Source organism: Somniosus microcephalus, chromosome 11 (assembly GCF_052327205.1).
Source record: "Somniosus microcephalus isolate GS21.2 chromosome 11, FLI_Smic_1.0, whole genome shotgun sequence".
Taxonomy (NCBI): domain Eukaryota; kingdom Metazoa; phylum Chordata; class Chondrichthyes; order Squaliformes; family Somniosidae; genus Somniosus; species Somniosus microcephalus.
In genome coordinates, this window is record NC_140997.1 from 226,581,704 (window position 1) to 226,601,529 (window position 19,826).

The 19,826-nt window shown below is 47.1% G+C and overlaps 1 protein-coding gene across 3 annotated transcripts in view; it reads right to left on the minus strand.

The window, feature by feature from the left end:
* dalrd3 (DALR anticodon binding domain containing 3) overlaps positions 1–19,826 on the minus strand; it is an 89,357-nt gene that overhangs the window by 28,261 nt on the left and 41,270 nt on the right. For 2 of the 3 annotated variants that reach the window (XM_086002069.1, XM_086002071.1), the window contains exon 13: positions 15,369–16,680. The exons of the other annotated variant lie outside the window; for it this stretch is intronic. In XM_086002069.1, coding sequence (XP_085858195.1) covers positions 16,561–16,680 — 120 coding nt within the window. In that variant the 3' untranslated portion in view covers positions 15,369–16,560. Of the gene's footprint in view, positions 1–15,368; positions 16,681–19,826 lie in introns of those variants that run through there. 3 annotated transcript variants of the gene reach the window in all.

The window sequence follows — 19,826 nt, forward strand, 5'->3', positions numbered from 1 at the left end:
ATTCCCAGTTTAAAGCAACTTAGTTATCAAGATAGGATAAAAGAGCTGAGACTCTACACTTTAGAGAAGCGTAGACTTTGGGGTGATCTGATTGAGGTTTGTGAGATAATGAAGGGAATGGATTGTGTTCCAGTTTGTTCCAATTAAATAGGTTAGGGAGGACCAGGGGGGATCACAATTTAAAGTTATATGAAGCCAGATCTAGGTTAGATGTCAGGAGGTTGGTTCTTTTTCCCCAGAGAATAGTGGACCTCTGGAACAGGCTGCCGTCCTGTGCGGCGGATGCCGATTCGCTGAATTCCTTCTCCGCTCATGCACTGCCGTGGAAGATTAATCTGTGAAACCGGCAATCCTTGTTCAACAGTCTCTTTCACACCCAGCCTACTCACCAGAAACAGGCTCAGAGGGACAGACGAGAGCACTCCATAGAGTAGTGAAACATTTAATCCTTTACCTCTTCATTGCTGCATTTTTTATACTAACGGTGACTCGGGAATATCATTGGTGTAATTGGATAAAATGCCTGGGCTAGAGGCGACGACTAACCGCACACTCCGACCCTTCACACCCGGCCCAAACGTACTGCACAAAGGCCCTTCTTCAAACTGTCCGAAAGCCCCAGCCCGAAACGACTCGTCTGTTCTCTCCACAGAAGCTGACTAAGAACATAGGAAATAGGAGCAGAAGTCGGCCATTTGGCCCCTCGAGCCTGCTCCGCCATTCAATAAGATCATGGCTGATCTGATCTTGGCCTCAACTCCACTTCCCTGCCCGCTCCCCATAACCCTCGACTCCCTTACCTTTCAAAAATCTGTCTATCTCCACCTTAAATATATTCAATGACCCAGCCCCCACAGCTCTCTGGGGAAGAGAATTCCAAAGATTCACGACCCTCTGAGAGAAGAAATTCCTCCTCATCTCCGTTTTAAATGGGTGACCCCTTATTCTGAAACTATGCCCCCCGAGTTCTAGATTCCCCACGAGTGGAAACATCCTCTCAGCATCTACCCTGTCGAGCCCCCTCAGAATCTTATATGTTTCAATAAGTTCACCTCTCATTCTTCTAAACTCCAATGAGTATAGGCCCAACCTGCTCAACCTTTCTTCGTAAGACAACCCCTTCATCTCAGGAATTAACCGAGTGAACCTTCTCTGAACTGCCTCCAATGCAAGAATATCCCTCCTTAAATAAGGAGACCAAAACTGTACGCAGTACTCCAGGTGTGGTCTCACCAACACCCTGTACAGTTGTAGCAAGACTTCCCTACTTTTATACTCCATCCCCCTTGCAATAAAGGCCAACATTCCATTTGCGTTCCTAATTACTTGCTGTACCTGCATGTTAACTCTTTGTGTTTCATGTACGAGGACCCCCAGATCCCTCTGTACCGCAGCATTCTGTAGTCTCCATTTAAATAATATTTTGCTTTTTTATTTTTCCTACCAAAGTGGATAACCTCACATTTTCCCACATTATACTCCATCTGCCAAATTCTTGCCCACTCACTTAACCTGTCTATATCCCTTTGCAGACTCTGTGTTCTCCTCACAACTTGCTTTCCCACCTATCTTTGTATCATCAGCAAATTTGGCTACAGTACACCCGGTCCCTTCATCCAAGTCATTAATATAGCTAACCTGCCTTGTGCTTCCAAAATGTTCTGTTCCGCCCCTGCCCCGGTGCCTCTCACGTGTTTTGCAGCCTTTACACAAGCATTTCTCGCCAATGCCTCTCTATATATGGCATTCTTGCTGGGTTTTTGGACTGTTTTCCGTTGTTTACTCAAATTCCTCTGTCACGTGTTCTGACATTTGCTGTTGAGAAATCCATTTTATAAGATTGTATTTTTATGTGGGATGGGGGGAGGGGGAATGTTCCCGTTAATTTTTTTATGGGTGCGCGGCCCCTTTAAGGTGCTGCATGGCCCAGAGAACCGCACACATGTGGTTTTTCACATTGAAGAGCCGGCTGTGCGGGAGGTCCAGAGTGGCCGCGCAGCTTAAATGGAACATTGACGCGGGGTTGCGTGGGGGGGAATTTTAACCTCCAAGAACGAGTGGGTTTGGGTCGGGTGAGAAGATGAAAACATTTTAAATTTCAAACCCGACCCGAACCCGCCCACTTCCGGTTTTAACGGGGCGGGATGGGGGGTGGGGGGCAGGCATCAATCCGCTCTCGGGAGCCGGGTCGGTCGGTAACAGCTTTTAAGGAGGCGGCCTGCCTCCATTTTTTACAGTCTTTTTATTTTGAACCCGGCTGGCTGTCGGGCAGCAAATCTGCAGAAAAAAAATGAAACGCCGTCCTGCGGTAAATATCTGCGGGATGTGCAGGAAACCCGTACTTCCCCCATCCAGAACTCCGCTCAGAACACGTAAATATTGGGGCCATTGCTTCTATTTGCTGCAGATTCTGGGTAACAGGACATAGGTGTCAGACTTGGCTCAGCGGGTAGCACTCTTTCCCCTCTGAGTCAGAAGGTTGTGGGTTCAAGTCTCACTTCAAGACTTGAGCCCATAGTCTAGGCCGACACTCCCAGTGCAGTGTTGAGGGAGTGCTGCACTGTCGGAGGTGCCGTCTTTCAAATGAGACATTAAACCGTAGGTCCCGTCTGCCCTCTCGGGTGGATTTAAAAGATCCTAGGGGCACTTTCCAGTGCTCCCCTGGTGTCCTCCCTAACAGCACTGTGGGAGTACCTTCACCACACGGACTTCAGCGGTTCAAGAAGGCGGCTCACCACCACCTTCTCCAGGGTAACTACGGACGGGCAATAAATGCCGGCCTCGCCAGCAACGCCCACACCCCATAAAAACGAATAAAAAAATACATCCTTCAACCAATACCATCAAAACAGATTATATGGTCATTTATCTCATTGCTGTTTGTGGGATCTTACTGTGCGCAAATTGGCTGCTGTGTTTCCCTACATTGTAACAGTGACTACACTTCACAAGTACTTCATTGGCTGTGATGTGTTTGGGACGATCTGAGGTCATAAAAGACACTATATAAATGCAAGTCTTTCTTTCCTTGCTGTGCACAAGTTAAGTTCTGCAATATAACTGACCAAATAATTTTGACTGTGAACCGGGTGGTGCACTGTCCTTTCATTCCTGTTTGAATCCAACTCGAAGTCAGTCTTCTTTCTCTCGAGCTTTTTTTTTGTCAAGTGAGTTTTGAACGGTCTGAACCGGAGAGAAACACGTGACGGGCGGGCCGGGAATAGATCTCTGTAACCCACGAGTGAAAACGAAAGCTTCAAGCTCATACTGACAGGTGCCAGTGTGTCTTGCAATATGGTCAACTTTTTATTGTCTGTGTGGGACAGAGCCGGCGAATCAGTGCCACAAGACGGGACTGAGTAGGTTATACTGAGTGCGGGGTGAACCGTTAAATCGAGAAGCACAATCAGGACTCACTCTATCTTTTTCTCTCTGTCTCCGTCGCACTCTGTGTACCTCTCCGTCGCACCCTGTGTACCTCTCCGTCGCACCCTGTGTACCTCTCCGTCGCACCCTGTGTACCTCTCCGTCGCACCCTGTGTACCTCTCCGTCGCACCGCGTACCTCTCCGTCGCACCGCGTACCTCTCCGTCGCACCCTGTGTACCTCTCCGTCGCACTCTGTGTACCTCTCCGTCGCACCGTGTACCTCTCCGTCGCACCCTGTGTACCTCTCCGTCGCACTCTGTGTACCTCTCCGTCGCACTCTGTGTACCTCTCCGTCGCACTCTGTGTACCTCTCCGTCGCACTCTGTGTACCTCTCCGTCGCACTCTGTGTACCTCTCCGTCGCACTCTGTGTACCTCTCCGTCGCACTCTGTGTACCTCTCCGTCGCACTCTGTGTACCTCTCCGTCGCACTCTGTGTACCCTCTCCGTCTCACTCTGTACCGCGATTTTGCCGGCGCTCAGCGGGTTTGGAGGTGGGTCCGCTGTCAAAATCGAAATGATTGACAGCTGGTTGGGTGCCCGCTCCAAACCCGCCTCCGTGTAAGTTTCCAAAGTGTCGGGTCTGCGATTTCAAAACAGACCCGACACCAAGCGGTGGGGAGGCATTTAAGATAGTTAAATGCTTATTAAACACTTGTTAACTACTATTTTGCCAGCCTACTCCTATTTTACCAGTTTTTAAATAAGGTTCACGTCGTTCGGAGATCACGTCGGGTAAGTAGGTCGGGTTCTCTGTGTCTCCGCATTGCTGTAAATAAGTGACAGCTGCAAAAGTGGTATGAGAGCTACCATTTCACAGCTGGTCACTTTCCAATGTCAGAAGCTTGAGCTTTCAGGACTTGGAAGACATAAGAACATAAGAAATAGGAGCAGGAGTAGGCCAATCGGCCCCTCGAGCCTGCTCCGCCATTCAATAAGATCATGGCTGATCTGATCCTAACCGCCAATCTACTATCACAGAACAATCTCCTGAATCTAACAGAATTAGATACACGAAATAGGAGCAGGATCAGGCTACACGGCCCCTGGGCCCCCTCCGCTACTCACAGGGCCATGACCGATCCGAACCTAGACTCATGTCCAAGTTCCTGCCCGCTCCCCGTAACCCTTAATTCCCTTTACTTCTAGGAAACTGTCTATTTCTGTTTTAATTTATGTAATGATGTAGCTTCTACAGCTTTTTGGGGCAGCATATTCCATGGACCTACCACCCTCTGAGTGAAGTAGTTCCTCCTCATCTCAGTTTTGAAAGAGCAGCCCCTTATTCTAAGACTATGCCCCCTAGTTCTAGTTTCACCCATCATCGGGAACATCCTCCCCGCATCCACCCGATCCAACCCCTTCACAATCTTATATGTTTCAATAAGATCGCCTCTCATTCTTCTGAACTCCAATGAGTAGAGTCCCAATCTACTCAACCTCTCCTCATATGTCCATCCCCTCATCCCCGGGATTAACCGAGTGAACCTTCTTTGTACTGACTCGAGAGCAAGTATGTCCTTTCTTAAGTATGGACACCAAAACTGTACGCAGTATTCCAGGTGCGGTCTCACCAATACCTTCTACAACTGAAGCAATACCTCCCTATTTTTATATTCTATCCCCCTAGCAATGAAAGCCAACATTCCATTGGCCTTCTTAATCACTTGCTGCACCTGCATACTAACCTTTTGAGTTTCGTGCACCAGGACCCCCAGATCCCTTTGTACTTCAGTACTTTCCAGTTTCTTGCCATTAAGATAATAACTTGCTCTACGATTTTTCCTGCCAAAGTGCATAACCTCACACTTTCCAGTATTGTATTCCATCTGCCAAATCTCTGCCCACTTACTTTGCCTGTCTATGTCCCCTTGCAGGTTTTTTATGTCCTCCTCACTCACTACTTTCCCTCCCATCTTAGTATAACCTGCAAACTTTGATATGCTACACTCGGTCCCCTCCTCCAAATCGTTAATATAGATTGTAAAGAGTTGGGGACCCAGCACTGACCCCTGCGGAACACCACTAGTTACTGATTGCCAGTCTGAGAATGAACCATTTATCCCAACTCTCTGCCTTCTGTTAGATAGCCAATCCTCTATCCATGCCAGAATATTACCCCCAATCCCGTGATTTTTTATCTTAAGCAATAATCTTTTGTGTGGCACCTTGTCAAATGCCTTCTGGAAGTCTAAATACACTACGTCCACTGGTTCCCCTTTATCCACCCTATATGTTACTTCCTCAAAGAACTCCAGCAAATTTGTCAAACATGACTTCCCCTTCATAAAACCATGCTGACTTTGTCCTATTAAATTATGATTATCCAAATGTCCTGTTACTGTCTCCTTAATAATGGACTCCAAAATTTTACCTACCACAGATGTTAGGCTAACCGGTCTATAGTTTCCAGCCTTCTCTCTACTGCCCTTTTTAAATAAGGGTGTTACATTAGCAGTTTTCCAGTCTGCCGGGACCTTTGCCGAGTCCAGGGAGTTTTGGAAAATTATTACCAATGCATCCACAATCCCTACCGCCACTTCCCTCAAGACCCTAGGATGTAAGCCATCAGGTCCAGGTGATTTATCCGCCTTGAGTCCCATTATTTTACCGAGTACCACTTCCTTAGTGATTTTGATCCTATTTAGCTCCTCCCCCTCTTTAGCCCCCTGTTTGTCCAGTGTTGGGATATTCTTCGTGTCTTCTACTGTAAAGACTGATATAAAATATTCATTCAGTGTTTTTGCCATCTCCATATTTCCCACCATTAATTTCCCGGTCTCATCCTCTAAGGGACCAACATTTACTTTAGCCACCCTTTTTCTTTTTATATAACTATAAAAACTCTTACTATCTGTTTTTATATTTTTTGCTAATTTACTTTCATAATCTATCTTCCCTTTCTTAATCAATCTTTTTGTTATTTTTTGCTGTCTTTTAAAGTTTTCCCAATCCTCTATCCTCCCACTAGATTTGGCTACCTTATATGCCCTTGTTTTTAGTCGAATACTCTCCTTAATTTCTTTACTTAGCCACGGATGGCTGTCTTTTCTTTTACACCCTTTTCTTCTCAGTGGAATATATATTTTTTGGAAGTTGTAAAATAACTCCTTAAATGTACACCACTGATCATGTATCGTCTTACCCTTTAATCTATTTTCCCAATCCACTTTTGAGCTTTATGCAGTTTGGAAGTGTTTGGAGTAAACTCTCTATCCACTGTCACCTCCTTGGAGCAAGCTCTCTCACCATTGACAGATTGCTTCCATCATCTCAACTTCAGCTGCCGTCTATTCCAGCAAAATGCCCTTGAAAAAATCTCACCTTGGTCCTCTAAATCCCTCCACGATCAGCTCCAACACCAACATCACCAACCTTCTCCGCATTCACCTGATGCTGCACTGGACACAGGGCATCAGCACCCGACAACATTGCTGCCCGGGAGGCCAGCGATGGCATCACCATGGCCACACCTTCTCTACATCTACCCTATTAAACCCCTTCATAACCTCAAAGACCTCGATCAGGTCACCCCTTAGCCTTCTCTTTTCTAGAGAAAAGAGCCCAAGCCTGTTCGGTCTTTCAAATAGTGCCATGGGATCTTTTACGCCCAGCTGAGAGAGCAGACGGGACCTCGGTTTAATTTGTGTAGAACAAAAGCAAAATACCGTGGATGATGGAAATCTGAAATAGAAACAGAAAATGCTGGAAACACTCAACAGGTCAGGCAGCATCCGTGGAGAGAAAGAAAGAGAGTTAACGGGGGTGATTTTCATTCAGAAGTCGGGAAGGAGGCGGGACTACAACTTTCGGGATGTGGCCAATCCACGCGATTTTAACTTGATTGACCTTGTTGAGCCCGCCAATTAAGGGCCACCCGGCAACAGGTGACGTCACAGACTGAAATTTCATCTGTCAAGACTTTTTGACAGATGAAATATCAGTGTTTCACAGCTGTTTGAAGCTGTCAAACACTGACAGTCTTACTTCTAACCTGAGTCCTTCTCCACAGACTCAGTTAGAAATCTCTCCTGCACAGAAGGCTGCAGGCTGTCACTTTTGATAGATCGCAGCCATTCTGCTTTCTGTGCCAGTGAGATGAGGGACTCCCCAAACCTAAAGGAAGGCTGAAAAGGTAAGAAAATGTATGTAAAACTTATTTAATCACTTTAGACACACCAAACACACTTACCTTTGCACTCATGCACCCATCACTCACCTGAACACCGGACATCTCAACCCCTCTAAGCCCTTCATCCCGACGGTCCGCCTCCTCTAACTTGGCGTGGTTTGGAGCTGTCGGGAATCCCACACTTCAACATTAAAAATAGGGATTAGGCTAAAAATTGCCTGTTAACTACCTGTTAACAGGCAGTTAATTGGCACTAATCCCTTCCCGCCTCGGGGAGGCGGGTCCCAGTGCGGGGCGGGTACCCGCCTCCTTTGAAATTGGTATGGAGGCGGGTTGGGGGCGGGATGGGGTCGGGACCCCCAATTTCGGGAATCCTGATTTCGGGAATATAACCCCCCGCACGCCTCCAATCCCGACTCCACGGCTTAATGAAAATCGAGGCCAACGTTTCAGGTCGATGACCTTTCGTCAGAACTGGAAAAAGTTAGAGATGTAACAGGTTTTTAAGCAAATAGAGGCAGGGAAAGGGGGGAGAGGAGTAAAGAACAAAAGGGTGGCAGGAGAGATTAAATGTCAAAAAGGATGATGGTGCGAGGCAAAAGCGGGTGGGTAATGGGACAAGAAACAGAAGTTGGGTCTAGAGGAGGTGTAAATGGCAACAGCAGAATCATTACCAGCACCTGCTGTCCGAAAAAATGGGAGCAGAGGTCATGATCTGAAATTGTTGAACTCCATGTTGAGTCCGGAAGGCTGTAAAGTGTCTAATCGAAAGATGAGCTGCTGTTCCTCGAGCTTCATTAGAACAGTGCAGGAGGCCGAGGTCAGAGTGGGACAGGGAATTAAAATGGCAAGCGACCGGAAGCTCAGGGTCATGCTTGCAGACTGACGGGAGGTGTTCAGCAAAGCGCTCACTTGAAGATTACTGATCATATTTGAGGGCGAGAGGATATTAGAAGTCAGCTTGTTGATAACATGAAGAGGGAATTTAAGTACGAAAGAAATTAATGGAGTATTAAAGGGGAAAGGATAGACTACAGAATAATCTTTTGTGCAAAGCCCACTTTCCCCTCATGCCTCCAGTGTCCTGTACAGACATACAGGAAACTCTCGATTTACCGGCACCTAAATAACCGGAAATCTCTGTTAACCGGCAAAATGCAGGAGTAGGTTCAGGTAAGTTTTACTTCATATTAGTGGCCGTTCCTGGATCTGTGGCTGTGTAACCGGGGTTCCTGCACCTGTTGCTAAGCAACAGGGACGCTTGGTCTGTGGCCGGGGTTCCTGCACCTGTTGCTAAGCAACAGGGAAGCCTGGATTTGTTGCTGTGTACGGAGCTCTTGTACCTATTAACTATACCTCTCTGTAATCCAGACTTTTTGATAAACCGGCACCACGCCGGTCCCGGATAAAAGAGTTTCCTGTATATGAATGGCTTTTAAAAGTAAACCTGCTGCCTGATGGAAACCTGCCATTTAGAATTCCTAGTCCCCAGTGCCTCTCCACGTAACCCAATGGGGCCTGCAGATTTGGCCCGATTCTGGGAGTGGGATTTATCAGGCTGCAGATTTAAAGATTTATTTTTGAAGCAAGCAGATAAGTTCATGCAGCTGGTAGGATGTGGGAGCTGCTTTGCCCACTCCTGGTCAAGGAGTTTGAATGGGACGGGCAGCCCGCATCCAAAAAAAGAGGGAATATTGCTGCAGAACAGTAAGGATGTTGTAAGACTAGGATACCACGCACACTTTCACTGGCAAGTTTTGGTCGTCCTTCACGTCAACCCATCCGACCCATCTCCCCATAGCCAATTCAGGCAGAACCGAGACCAGACCATCACTGCGCCCTCTTAGCTAAGAGATGCTGCATGGACTAGGTGAGGGTAGATTGTGGAAGAAATTTTTAAGAAAGCGACAAAGGAAAGACGCTGGAACTTTCTCTGTGAGTTTGAGCACAAGATGTGAACTTATGTTAAGTGATTAGCAATGGATTAGCTATACATCACCAAGGCTTCGTCGGCAGCACCTCCCACACCCGCGACCTCTTCCACCTAGAAGGACAAGGGCAGCAGGCGCATGGGAACACCACCACCTCCAAGTTCCCCTCCAAGTCGCACACCATCCTGGAACTCCCTACCTAACAGCACTGTGGGAGCACCTTCACCACACGGACTGCAGCGGTTCAAGGCGGCGGCTCACCACCACCTTCTCGAGGGCAGTTAGAGATGGGCAATAAATGCTGGCCTTGCCAGCGACGCCCACATCCCATAAAAACAAATTTTTAAAAAATGCTAGGGAGAGGGATGGAGTCGGTGGATAGGGAACGGAGTTTGTGGCGGGGACTGAAGACAATGGCTTCGGTCTTCCCAATATTTACTTGGAGAAAGTTTCTGCTCATCCAGTACTGGATGTTGGACAGTGGGTCAGTTTAGAGACCGTGGAGGGGGTCGAGAGAAGTGGTTGAGAGGTAGAGCTGGGTGTCGTCAGCGTACATGTGGAAACTGACGGTGTGTTTTCGGATGATGTCGCCAAGGGGCAGCATGTAGATGAGAAATAGGAGGGGGGCCAAGGATAGATCCCAGAGGTAACGATGCGTGAGTGGGAAGAGAAGCCATTGCAGGTGATTTTTCTGGCTACGATTAGAAAGATAAGAATGGAACCAGGCGAGTGCAGTCCCACCCAGCTGGATTATCTGGTCATTATCACATTGCTGTTTGTGGGAGCTTGCTGTGCACAAATTAGCTGCCAAGTTTCCTACATTACAACAGTTGTAGTGTATGTGCCTTTAAGAGCCCCCTGTGTACTGTAATGCCGGTAATGGCCACTCGGGCTATATAAGCCTGTATATTGTGTTGTATCAGTTAGTTCACCTCCAGACTTTGTTCAGTAAACACCTGTGAAACTAACTCCTGCCTTCAGTGTCTCTATTAACACACGGACACAACAGTGGCGACGAATTGGAAACGGACTTACCTGCAATTCGGCAGCACCTCAAGGACATCGATTCCTCAGACGTCCAAAGTCGAAGAAAAGCAAGAAAAAACAAACTGTGGTTTCACCAGCTAGCCGAGCTGGTGGCAGGTACTGCAATAATCCTTCCTGGGCAGCGGGCTGGGGCTCCATCGGCTGGCTCTGCAGCGAGGCCAAGCAGCGAAGGCGGAGACAAGCAGAAACAGACGGGGGGGGGAGCACTCGGGAGACGGCCGGCGCTGCAAAGCAGGTCGGCGTTCGGACCTAGCAGGGGGGGGAAAAGTCCCAGAGAGTCCGGCAGGAACGAGTCTCCACCTGTTTAAATAAAAAAATTTTAAAAACGCGGAAAACAGCGTCGTCAGCAGCAGCAGCGGCGGGAAAGCGCGGGGAGTGCCATATTTTTTCTGCAGGAAAGAAAGGAAAGCGCGGGAAGCGCCATTTTTTTTCCAGGATGCCTAACGCTGGCAATATTGATGCTTTTGATAACGATAGAGGATTGGACTACATATGTGGAAAGAGTGGAGGTATATTGCACAGCAAATGGAATAGAAAATTATAAAAAGGCGTCAGTACTTCTAAATCTAATGGGCGCAAAGACATACGGGCTGTTACGAAACTTAATCACTCCAGCCAAACCAAAGGACAAGAATTTTAAAGGAAATTGTTGATACCCTACAGGAGCACTTAAACCCAACACTGCTGCTGATAGCGGAACGATTCAAATTCTTCAAGAGGAATCAGCACAAGAATGAAAGTAACGCTGATTACCTCACCGAATTAAGAAAGCTATCAAACCACTGCCAATTCGGGGCAGGACTGGCAGATTCTCTTCGAGACAAATTCGTCTGCGGTCTCCTAAGTGAAGGAACACAGAAAAGGCTGCTTTCTGAGAAAGATTTGACACTGGACAAGGCTTTCAGTATGGCTGTATCATACGAAGCAGCCGCAAGAGGAGCTGCAGAGATACAGCAAAAGACACAGGACTTCGGCACCCATGAAATGACACAGGGTTTCGAGAGATGTTATCGCTGCGGCAGATCCACCCATGACCAGAGGGACTGCTGGTTCAAGGACAAAGCATGCAGGCAATGCGGAAAGATTGGACACATTACACGGGTATGCCGATCTGGAAAAAAAAATTCCACGGACAGGAAAAAAAAAATCAATAAAGAAAAGTACAGAAAGGTACAAATGATGACGGAAAGTAGCTCCGAAGACCAGAAGAGCGGTAGCGACTCCGGAAACAAGAGACTAAGCTGTCTCAAATTACATAATGTAATTGCCAAAGAAGATTACCAGACCATTTGGGTTACCCTCACAATAGCAGGGTCCCCAGTTAAAATGGAGCTAGATACAGGATCAGCTCTGACCGTCATAAATCGACGGGATTACGAGCGGCTATTTCCGCATATACCTTTAAAAGACACATCCATTATCTTGAAAACATATACGGGGCAGAAAGTATACCCCAAAGGAAAAATAAGGGTGCCTGTTGTATACAACGGCAAGGAAATACAGAAATTGTATTTATACGTTCTACAAGATGGTGGTCCACCGCTGTTGGGACGTGAATGGATCAGGAAGATACGTTTAGACTGGCACTCCATTCAGGCACTGACGGTGACCAGTAAGGAAAAAAATGATGATGACGTCATACCTGAACGATTAAAAGACATCTTGGCCAACGCCAAGGAATTGTTTCAAGAGAAACTAGGAACCTTGAAAGGCATCACCGCCTCAATAAAAGTGGAAGATGCGGCAATTCCCAAGTTTTTTAAGGCAAGGCCGGTGCCATACACAATTCGTCCAGCAGTCGAGGCAGAGCTGGAGAATTTGGAAAAGGCAGGCGTATTATCCAAGATAGATTGGAGCGAGTGGGCAACACCCATCGTCCCGGTCATGAAGAAAACGTTGAATAATGATAAATCTGAAGAACAGAGAAAAATTCACATCTGTGGAGACTTCAAGGTGACTGTAAACCCGGTCCTTCACACGGTACAGTATCCTCTTCCGAGGATAGAAGATATTTTCGCCTCACTATCCGGAGGGAAACGTTTCACCAAAATTGACTTGGCACAGGCATATCTACAGATGGAGGTTGAAGAGGCCTCTAAAAAGTATCTCACGATAAATACACACAAAGGCCTGTACCAGTACAATCGACTGGTTTTCGGAGTAGCATCAGCTCCAGCTATCTGGCAAAGAGCTATGGAGCAAGTCCTCCAAGAGATTCCGGGGACTCAATGCTACCTAGACGACATCCTTGTAACAGGAGAAAACTACAACGAGCACCTTGCCAATTTGGAGCAGGTGCTCACTAGGCTGAGAGAACGGGGCCTACGAGCAAATCGCCCCAAGTGCGAATTTTTCCAGAAACAAATATCATATTGTGGCCACATAATTAATAAGGAAGGGTTGCATAAGTCACCTGAAAAAATTGAAGCGGTCATAAAAGCCCCAGCACCTGAAAATGTTTCACAATTAAGGTCGTTCCTGGGATTGATAAATTACTATCATAAATTTTTACCGAACTTATCAACTCTTCTGCACCCTCTTAATGAACTGCTACAAACAGGAGTAATTTGGAAATGGAGCGAAGACTGTAAACGTGCCTTCCATAAATGCAAAGACTTAATCACGTCCGAGGAAGTTTTGGCTCATTACAACCCATCACTGCCAATCAGACTGGCGTGCGATGCATCCCCTTACGGCGTAGGAGCGGTATTATCGCATAGATTCCCTGATGGCTCGGAACGGCCGATAGCTTTTGCGTCACGCTCATTGAACGCAGCTGAGCGTAACTATGCCCAAATCGACAGGGAAGCACTCAGCCTGGTATGGGGAGTGAAGAAATTCAACCATTACCTACACGGACAAAAATTTACCTTGTTGACTGACCATCAACCCCTCATCTCCATATTCAACCCTAAAAAGGGTGTTCCCATTATGACAGCGCAAAGGCTACAGAGATGGTCCCTTTTTCTAGGGGCACACCAATATGACATGGAATACAAAGGATCAAAACAGCATGGGAATGCTGACGGTTTATCGCGCCTACCATTGCCAACGGTAGAAGAGGCACCTACAGTAGACCCAGCGGAGATGTTCCACTCTACCAGTAACAAATTCTGCCATTGAAAGGGAAACGAGAAATGACCCGACTCTCTCACGGGTCTACGATTTAACAGTGAAGGGATGGCCAGCACATGGCGAACCACTGTTGCCAGCATTCTCGCAAAGAGGAGAACAGCTGTCAGTGTGCCGAGGAACCTTGATGTGTGGATCCAGAGTGGTGATTCCACCCAAACTACAGGATAAAGTGCTAAAGGAGCTTCACGGCGGGCATCTGGGTGGAGTGAAAATGAAGAACCTAGCCAGGGCGTTTGTATGGTGGCCAGGTATCGATGGAGACATCGAAGAAATGACCAAGAGCTGCCTAGGATGCCAGAAGGTCCAAAACGCTCCACCACAAGCCCCTCGACATCCATGGGAGTGGCCCTCATCTCCATGGCAAAGGGTACACATCGACTTTGCTGGTCCATTTATGGACTCAATGTTCTTAATCGCGGTTGATGCACACTCCAAGTGGCCGGAGGTAATAAAGATGTCCTCCACCACCACGGAAAAAACCATCACAGTATTAAGGACCATATTTGCCAGGAATGGGCTGCCTGAACAGATCTGTTCTGATAATGGACCGCAATTTGTGTCCGAAGAATTCAGGAAGTTCTTAAAAAACAATGGGGTTAAGCACTACACGTCCGCCCCATACCATCCCGCCACCAATGGATTGGCTGAAAGGTTTGTCCAGACCTTCAAGAAGGCCATAAAGGCCATGGGTAATGAAGACATAAAACTTCAGCATAAGGTAGATAACTTCTTGTTTGCATACAGGAATGCAACACATGTGGTTACAAACCAAACTCCCGCCATGATGTTCTTCAGTAGAAGCCTAAGATGCCGGCTGGATTTGATCAAGCCAAACATCAGAAGGGACGTGGCGAACTGGCAATTTCAAGGCATGAATGAAAGGCCAACTAGAACCTTCCAGATAGGTCAACAAGTTTTGGCCCGGGACTACCGTACCGAAAAATGGCAGCCTGGAACTATTTGCACACGACTAGGACCGCTGATGTATACCGTGGACATTGGAGAAAGCATAATAAGGCGCCATGCTGACCAGATCATAGAGTCATCTGAAAAGGGACAACCTACACAACTCTATACGCCTAATGATGAAGTAGAGATACCCATAGTATCTACCTCCGATCCGGTGATACTGGAACCAGATGAACCCGACACTGGCATTCAAGCCGAATCAGCTTTGCCAAAAGAACCTACTACACCACCAGAAACTACTACACCACCGAGGCGTTATCTGGACCAAGTCAGGAAGCCGCCAGAGAGACTGACTTATAATTGATTAACTGCAGCAATGTATAGATTATTGTTCTTGTAACATGTAATTAATGATTACTTAAAATATTATGTACTGGTTGGCTAAAAGGGGAGGAATTGTAGTGTATGTGCCTTTAAGAGCCCCCTGTGTAATGCCGGTAATGGCCACTCGGGCTATATAAGCCTGTATATTGTGTTGTATCAGTTAGTTCACCTCCAAACTTTGTTCAGTAAACACCTGTGAAACTAACTCCTGCCTTCAGTGTCTCTATTAACACACGGATACAACAACAGTGGCTACACTTCAAAAAATACTTCATTGGTTGTAAAGCGCTTTGGGATGTCCAGTGGTCGTGAAAAGCGCTATAGAGTTGCAAGTCTTTCTTTTCTTTCACTGTCAAACTCTGCGTGCGTGCGTGTGTGTGTGTCTCCAAGACCAATTGCAATGTTTAAAAAGGAAAAAGTTCACTTTTTATTACAAACTACAGCTGGGATAGATCAGTACAAAGAAAATGGAATCTGTTCAGATCAAGAGTAGGTCTTGGATGTCTTGCTGCAGTTGTACAGGGCCTTGGTGAGACCACACCTTGAGTATTGTGTGCAGTTTTGGTCGCCTTATCTGAGGAAGGATGTTCTTGCCATGGAAGGAGTTCAGCGAAGATTCACCAGGCTGATACCTGGGATGGCAGGAATGACGTATGAGGAGAGATTGGGATGATTGGGCTTGTACTCACTGGAGTTTAGAAGAATGAGAGGGGATCTCATTGAAACTTATAAAATTCTGACAGGACTAGACAGATTAGATGCAGGAAGGATGTTCCCGATGGTCGGGGAGTCCAGAACCAGGGGTCACAGTCTAAGGATAAGGGGTAAGCCATTTAGGACAGAAATGAGGAGGAATTTCTTCACCCAGAGAGTGGTGAACCTGTGGAATTCTCTACCACAGAAGGCAGTAGAGGCCAATTCATTAAATATATTCAAGAAGGAGTTGGATATATTTCTTAAGGCTAAAGGGATCAAGGGGTATGGGGAGAAAGCAGGGACCGGGTACTGAAATTGGATGATCAGCCATGATCTCATTAAATGGCGGAGCAGGCTCGAGGGGCCGAATGGCCTACTCCTGCTCCTATCTTCTATGTTTCTACGTCTATGTTTCTAGGTCATGGCGGACAGAAATGATTGTTGTTACTATGGCGAGGTGGTGCGTGCTGAGCTGTGGGACAATGCCCAATACTGAAGTTCTCCTTTCAACAGTGAGATGAACCAGAGAGCCCATCTTCAGAAGTAACTTTGCGACCATGGCCACCTAGCGCCTGCCCCCGATTCTGGTGAGCTGTGATGCATGCTCCTGGGACAGATGGATGATGTGCAGAAGGTAGCAGCTTCTAACGGGAGTGCTGGAATACGGAGGATGTCTAACACCAGACTGCTTTGCCTTTTGACATCCCATTAACGTAAGGAATATGGTCACATCTGACTATGTGGAGGAGGTCCAAGCAGAGACATTACACTGACATTGGGCTGTCGAGGCTGCTCTGCTCTGTTCAGGCAGGTCTGGGGCAGGGTTACTGGCTGACTTGATGGTGGAAGATGGAGACCGACTTGGTGGCGAGGTACGGAACTCGCAGCAGGTTGGATTCTCAGAGCTGGCTTGGCGGTGAGATGTGGAGTGTACCCAGTGCTGTATGAAACACTTCTCTCATCGCTTTCATCAGCTGTAGGCGAGCGAACATCTGGTTGAACAAGTGCTCCAACGGTTCCTGTGGAGTCAGAAGTCACCTTTAACACGGAGTAGCAGTAAAAATCTGAGCTGCACATGGCGAGTGATCTACACTATTCCAGTAAATCCAGAGAAACAGATTATTACTTTTTCCTCTGGGTACCATCTCCTAAGGGCAAGCAGCAAGCCTGTGCTGCTCTATTAAGAAGGCATATGGGATACTTGCCTTCATTAGCTGAGGCATAGAATATAAGAGCAGGGAGGTTATGATGGAGCTGTACAAAACGCTGGTTAGGCCACAGCTGGAATACTGTGTGCAGTTCTGGTCGCCACACTATAGGAGGGATGTGATTGCATTGAAGAGGGTGCAGAGGAGATTCACCAGGATGTTACCTGGGCTGGAGCGCTTCAGCTATGAAGAGAGACTGGACAGGCTGGGGTTGTTTTCCTTGGAGCAGAGAAGGCTGAGGGGGGACCTGATTGAGGTGTACAAAATTATGAGGGGCATAGATAGGGTAGATAGAAAGGAACTTTTCCCCTTAGTAGAGGGGTCAATAACCAGGGGGCATAGTTTCAAGGTAAGGGGCAGGAGGTTTAGAGGGGATTTGAGGAAAAACATTTTCACCCAGTGGGTGGTTGGAATCTGGAACTCACTGCCTGAAAGGGTGGTAGAGGCAGGAACCCTCACAACATTCAAGAAGCATTTAGATGAGCACTTGAAACGCCATAGCATACAAGGCTACGGACCAAGTGCTGGAAAATGGGATTAGAATAGACAGGGCTTGATGGCTGGCGCAGACACGATGGGCCGAAGGGCCTCTTTCTGTGCTGTATAACTCTATGACTATCATCTCCTGCCTGAAAGAATAGTGCAGGGTGAGTCTGCTATGTTGTTGCTGAGGGAAAGGGAGGGGAGGTAGATAGTGACCCTCCCACACACTGCTTTCTCTCTTTCCCTCACCCCACCCCTTCTCTTTCCTCCTATTTTGCCCCAACCATAGCAGTGCATCTGGCCTTCACTTAACGGCACAGCCAAGATTGGCTTCTCACCGTATAGAGAGCGGTTCTCAACCAGCATCTTGCCTCTCCCTGGTTCCACCACACGGACTGCAGCGGTTCAAGAAGGCGGTTCACCACCACCTTCTCGGGGGCAATTAGGGATGGGCAATAAATGCTGGCTTTGCCAGTGATGCCCACATCCCATAAACGCACCAGGCTCTCCTGGGAAATGGTGTCTAACCTGTTGCCTGCGTTTGAAAAACCATGGCAGCGCACAGCAAACATTAGGTCATTTCATAAATCCACGGTGGAGTTGAGTGGAGCTGGGGGCTGTGGTCTGGAGGCTGGAGTACTAATATTCCCCAGCTCCCGGTGAATCAGCTAATGTTCATTTGACAAACTTCGAGCGAAATTAATCTGTTCGATTTTAATTTCCCATTTTGTACCTGTTTAGAATTACCTAAAATTTTACAGCACGGAAATAGGCCATTCGGCCGAACTGGTCCGTGCCGGTGTTTGTGCTCCACACGAGCCTCCTCCCACCTTACTTCACCTCACCCTATCATCATATTCCTTTCTCCCTCACACACTTATCTAGCTTCCCCTTAAAAATGTGTGATGACCTTTTAACCAAAATTATCGATTGGAGGAATTTCACTCTTTCATCTCCGCCCCACCACCCCCACGTCTTGAGAGTCATGTGGTTTGCTTGGCTCACGGCAGGTTCCGTGTTTAGGACTATAGTGAATCTGGACTTTGAGCTTTGCACATCCCACTGAAATTTAACTTCAGAGCTAGTGCTCGGCTCTGTATTTCACTGTTTCTCTCCCTCCCAATCTCAAATCCCAGCACCGTGGACTTTTTGTTGTTGCATAGAATCATTGAATAGTACAGCACAGAGGGAGGCCATTGGGCCCATTGAACCTGTGCCGGCTCTTTTGAAGAGCAATCCAGTTAGTCCCACTCCCCCGCTCTTTCCCCATATCCCTGCAATTTTTTTCTCCTTCAAGTATTTATCCAATTCCCTTTTGAAGGCTACTATTGACTCTGTATCCACCGCCCTATCAGGCAGCGCATTCAAAATCCTAACCACTCGTTGCGTAGAAAGGTTTTTCCTCACGTTGCCTTCGGTTCTTTTGCCAATCACCTTAAATCTGGGCCCTCTGGTTATCGACCCTTCAGCCAATGGAAACAGTTTCTCTTTATTTACTCTATCCAAACCCTTCATGATTTTAAACATCTCTATCAAGTCTCCTCTTAGCCTTCTCTCTGCTCCAAGGAGTTTGTTGGCTTGTGAATGATTTTTTATTTGATTAGTACTGGTGACCTAGCAACACATCTACGTGTTGTGAGAGGCACTGTAGTGATGGATGGTGAACCGACCGGGTACAGTGTCACTGTGTTAACCTTCACTTTCAATGAAACCTTATCCCCCACCTCCAACGATGGGCGTAAACAGATTCTATTGTTGAATCCGATCTGTCAGCGGGATCTTTCTCCAAAGGAATTTTTAATCAAATTGAAGAGTCAGGATATTATTAACAATAAAGGTGCTGGAGTACAGCGTAGAGAGCAGCCTTGCTAAAGATAGAATGGATCCGGCAAAGGTATTTGCATCTTTCTGACTGTAGCTAACCAACCCTCCTCTTAATAACCGTGGCAGCAGCGCTACTTTTAAGAGCAGGTCTCGTCATAGGCTCTCTTACTTTTAATCTGAATTTTTAAGAAATGCACTTTTTCGAAACTCTTCTGGTTCCTCCACCTTGGGCTAGGGATGGGGGCGGGCGAGGAGGAGGAGGAGAAATCAGCCAGGATTCGTGCTCCTGATTGCTGCTGCCACATTTATGATCAAGGCTGACACACAAAAATGACCACTTGGGTGAGGTATATGAGGGCGTCTGGTACCTATAGCACTGAATCCCAGCAAGAGATAGCACCTTCAGAAGATGGGAGAAATTAAGGGGGAAAGAGGAAGGGAGAGAGGGGGAAGAGACACTTAAACCAAAAATAGAGGAGAAGGGAAGTAAAAGACAATCCAAAAGAGGTAGAGGGGAAGAGAGAATTCAACCAAAAAAGGGAGAGAGAGGGTAGAGAGATTCAAATCAAAAGGGGGGGGGGGGGGGTAGTAAAGAAAAAGGCAAACCAAAAGGGGGTCAGAAAGAGAATTAAATTGGGGGGGAGGAAGAG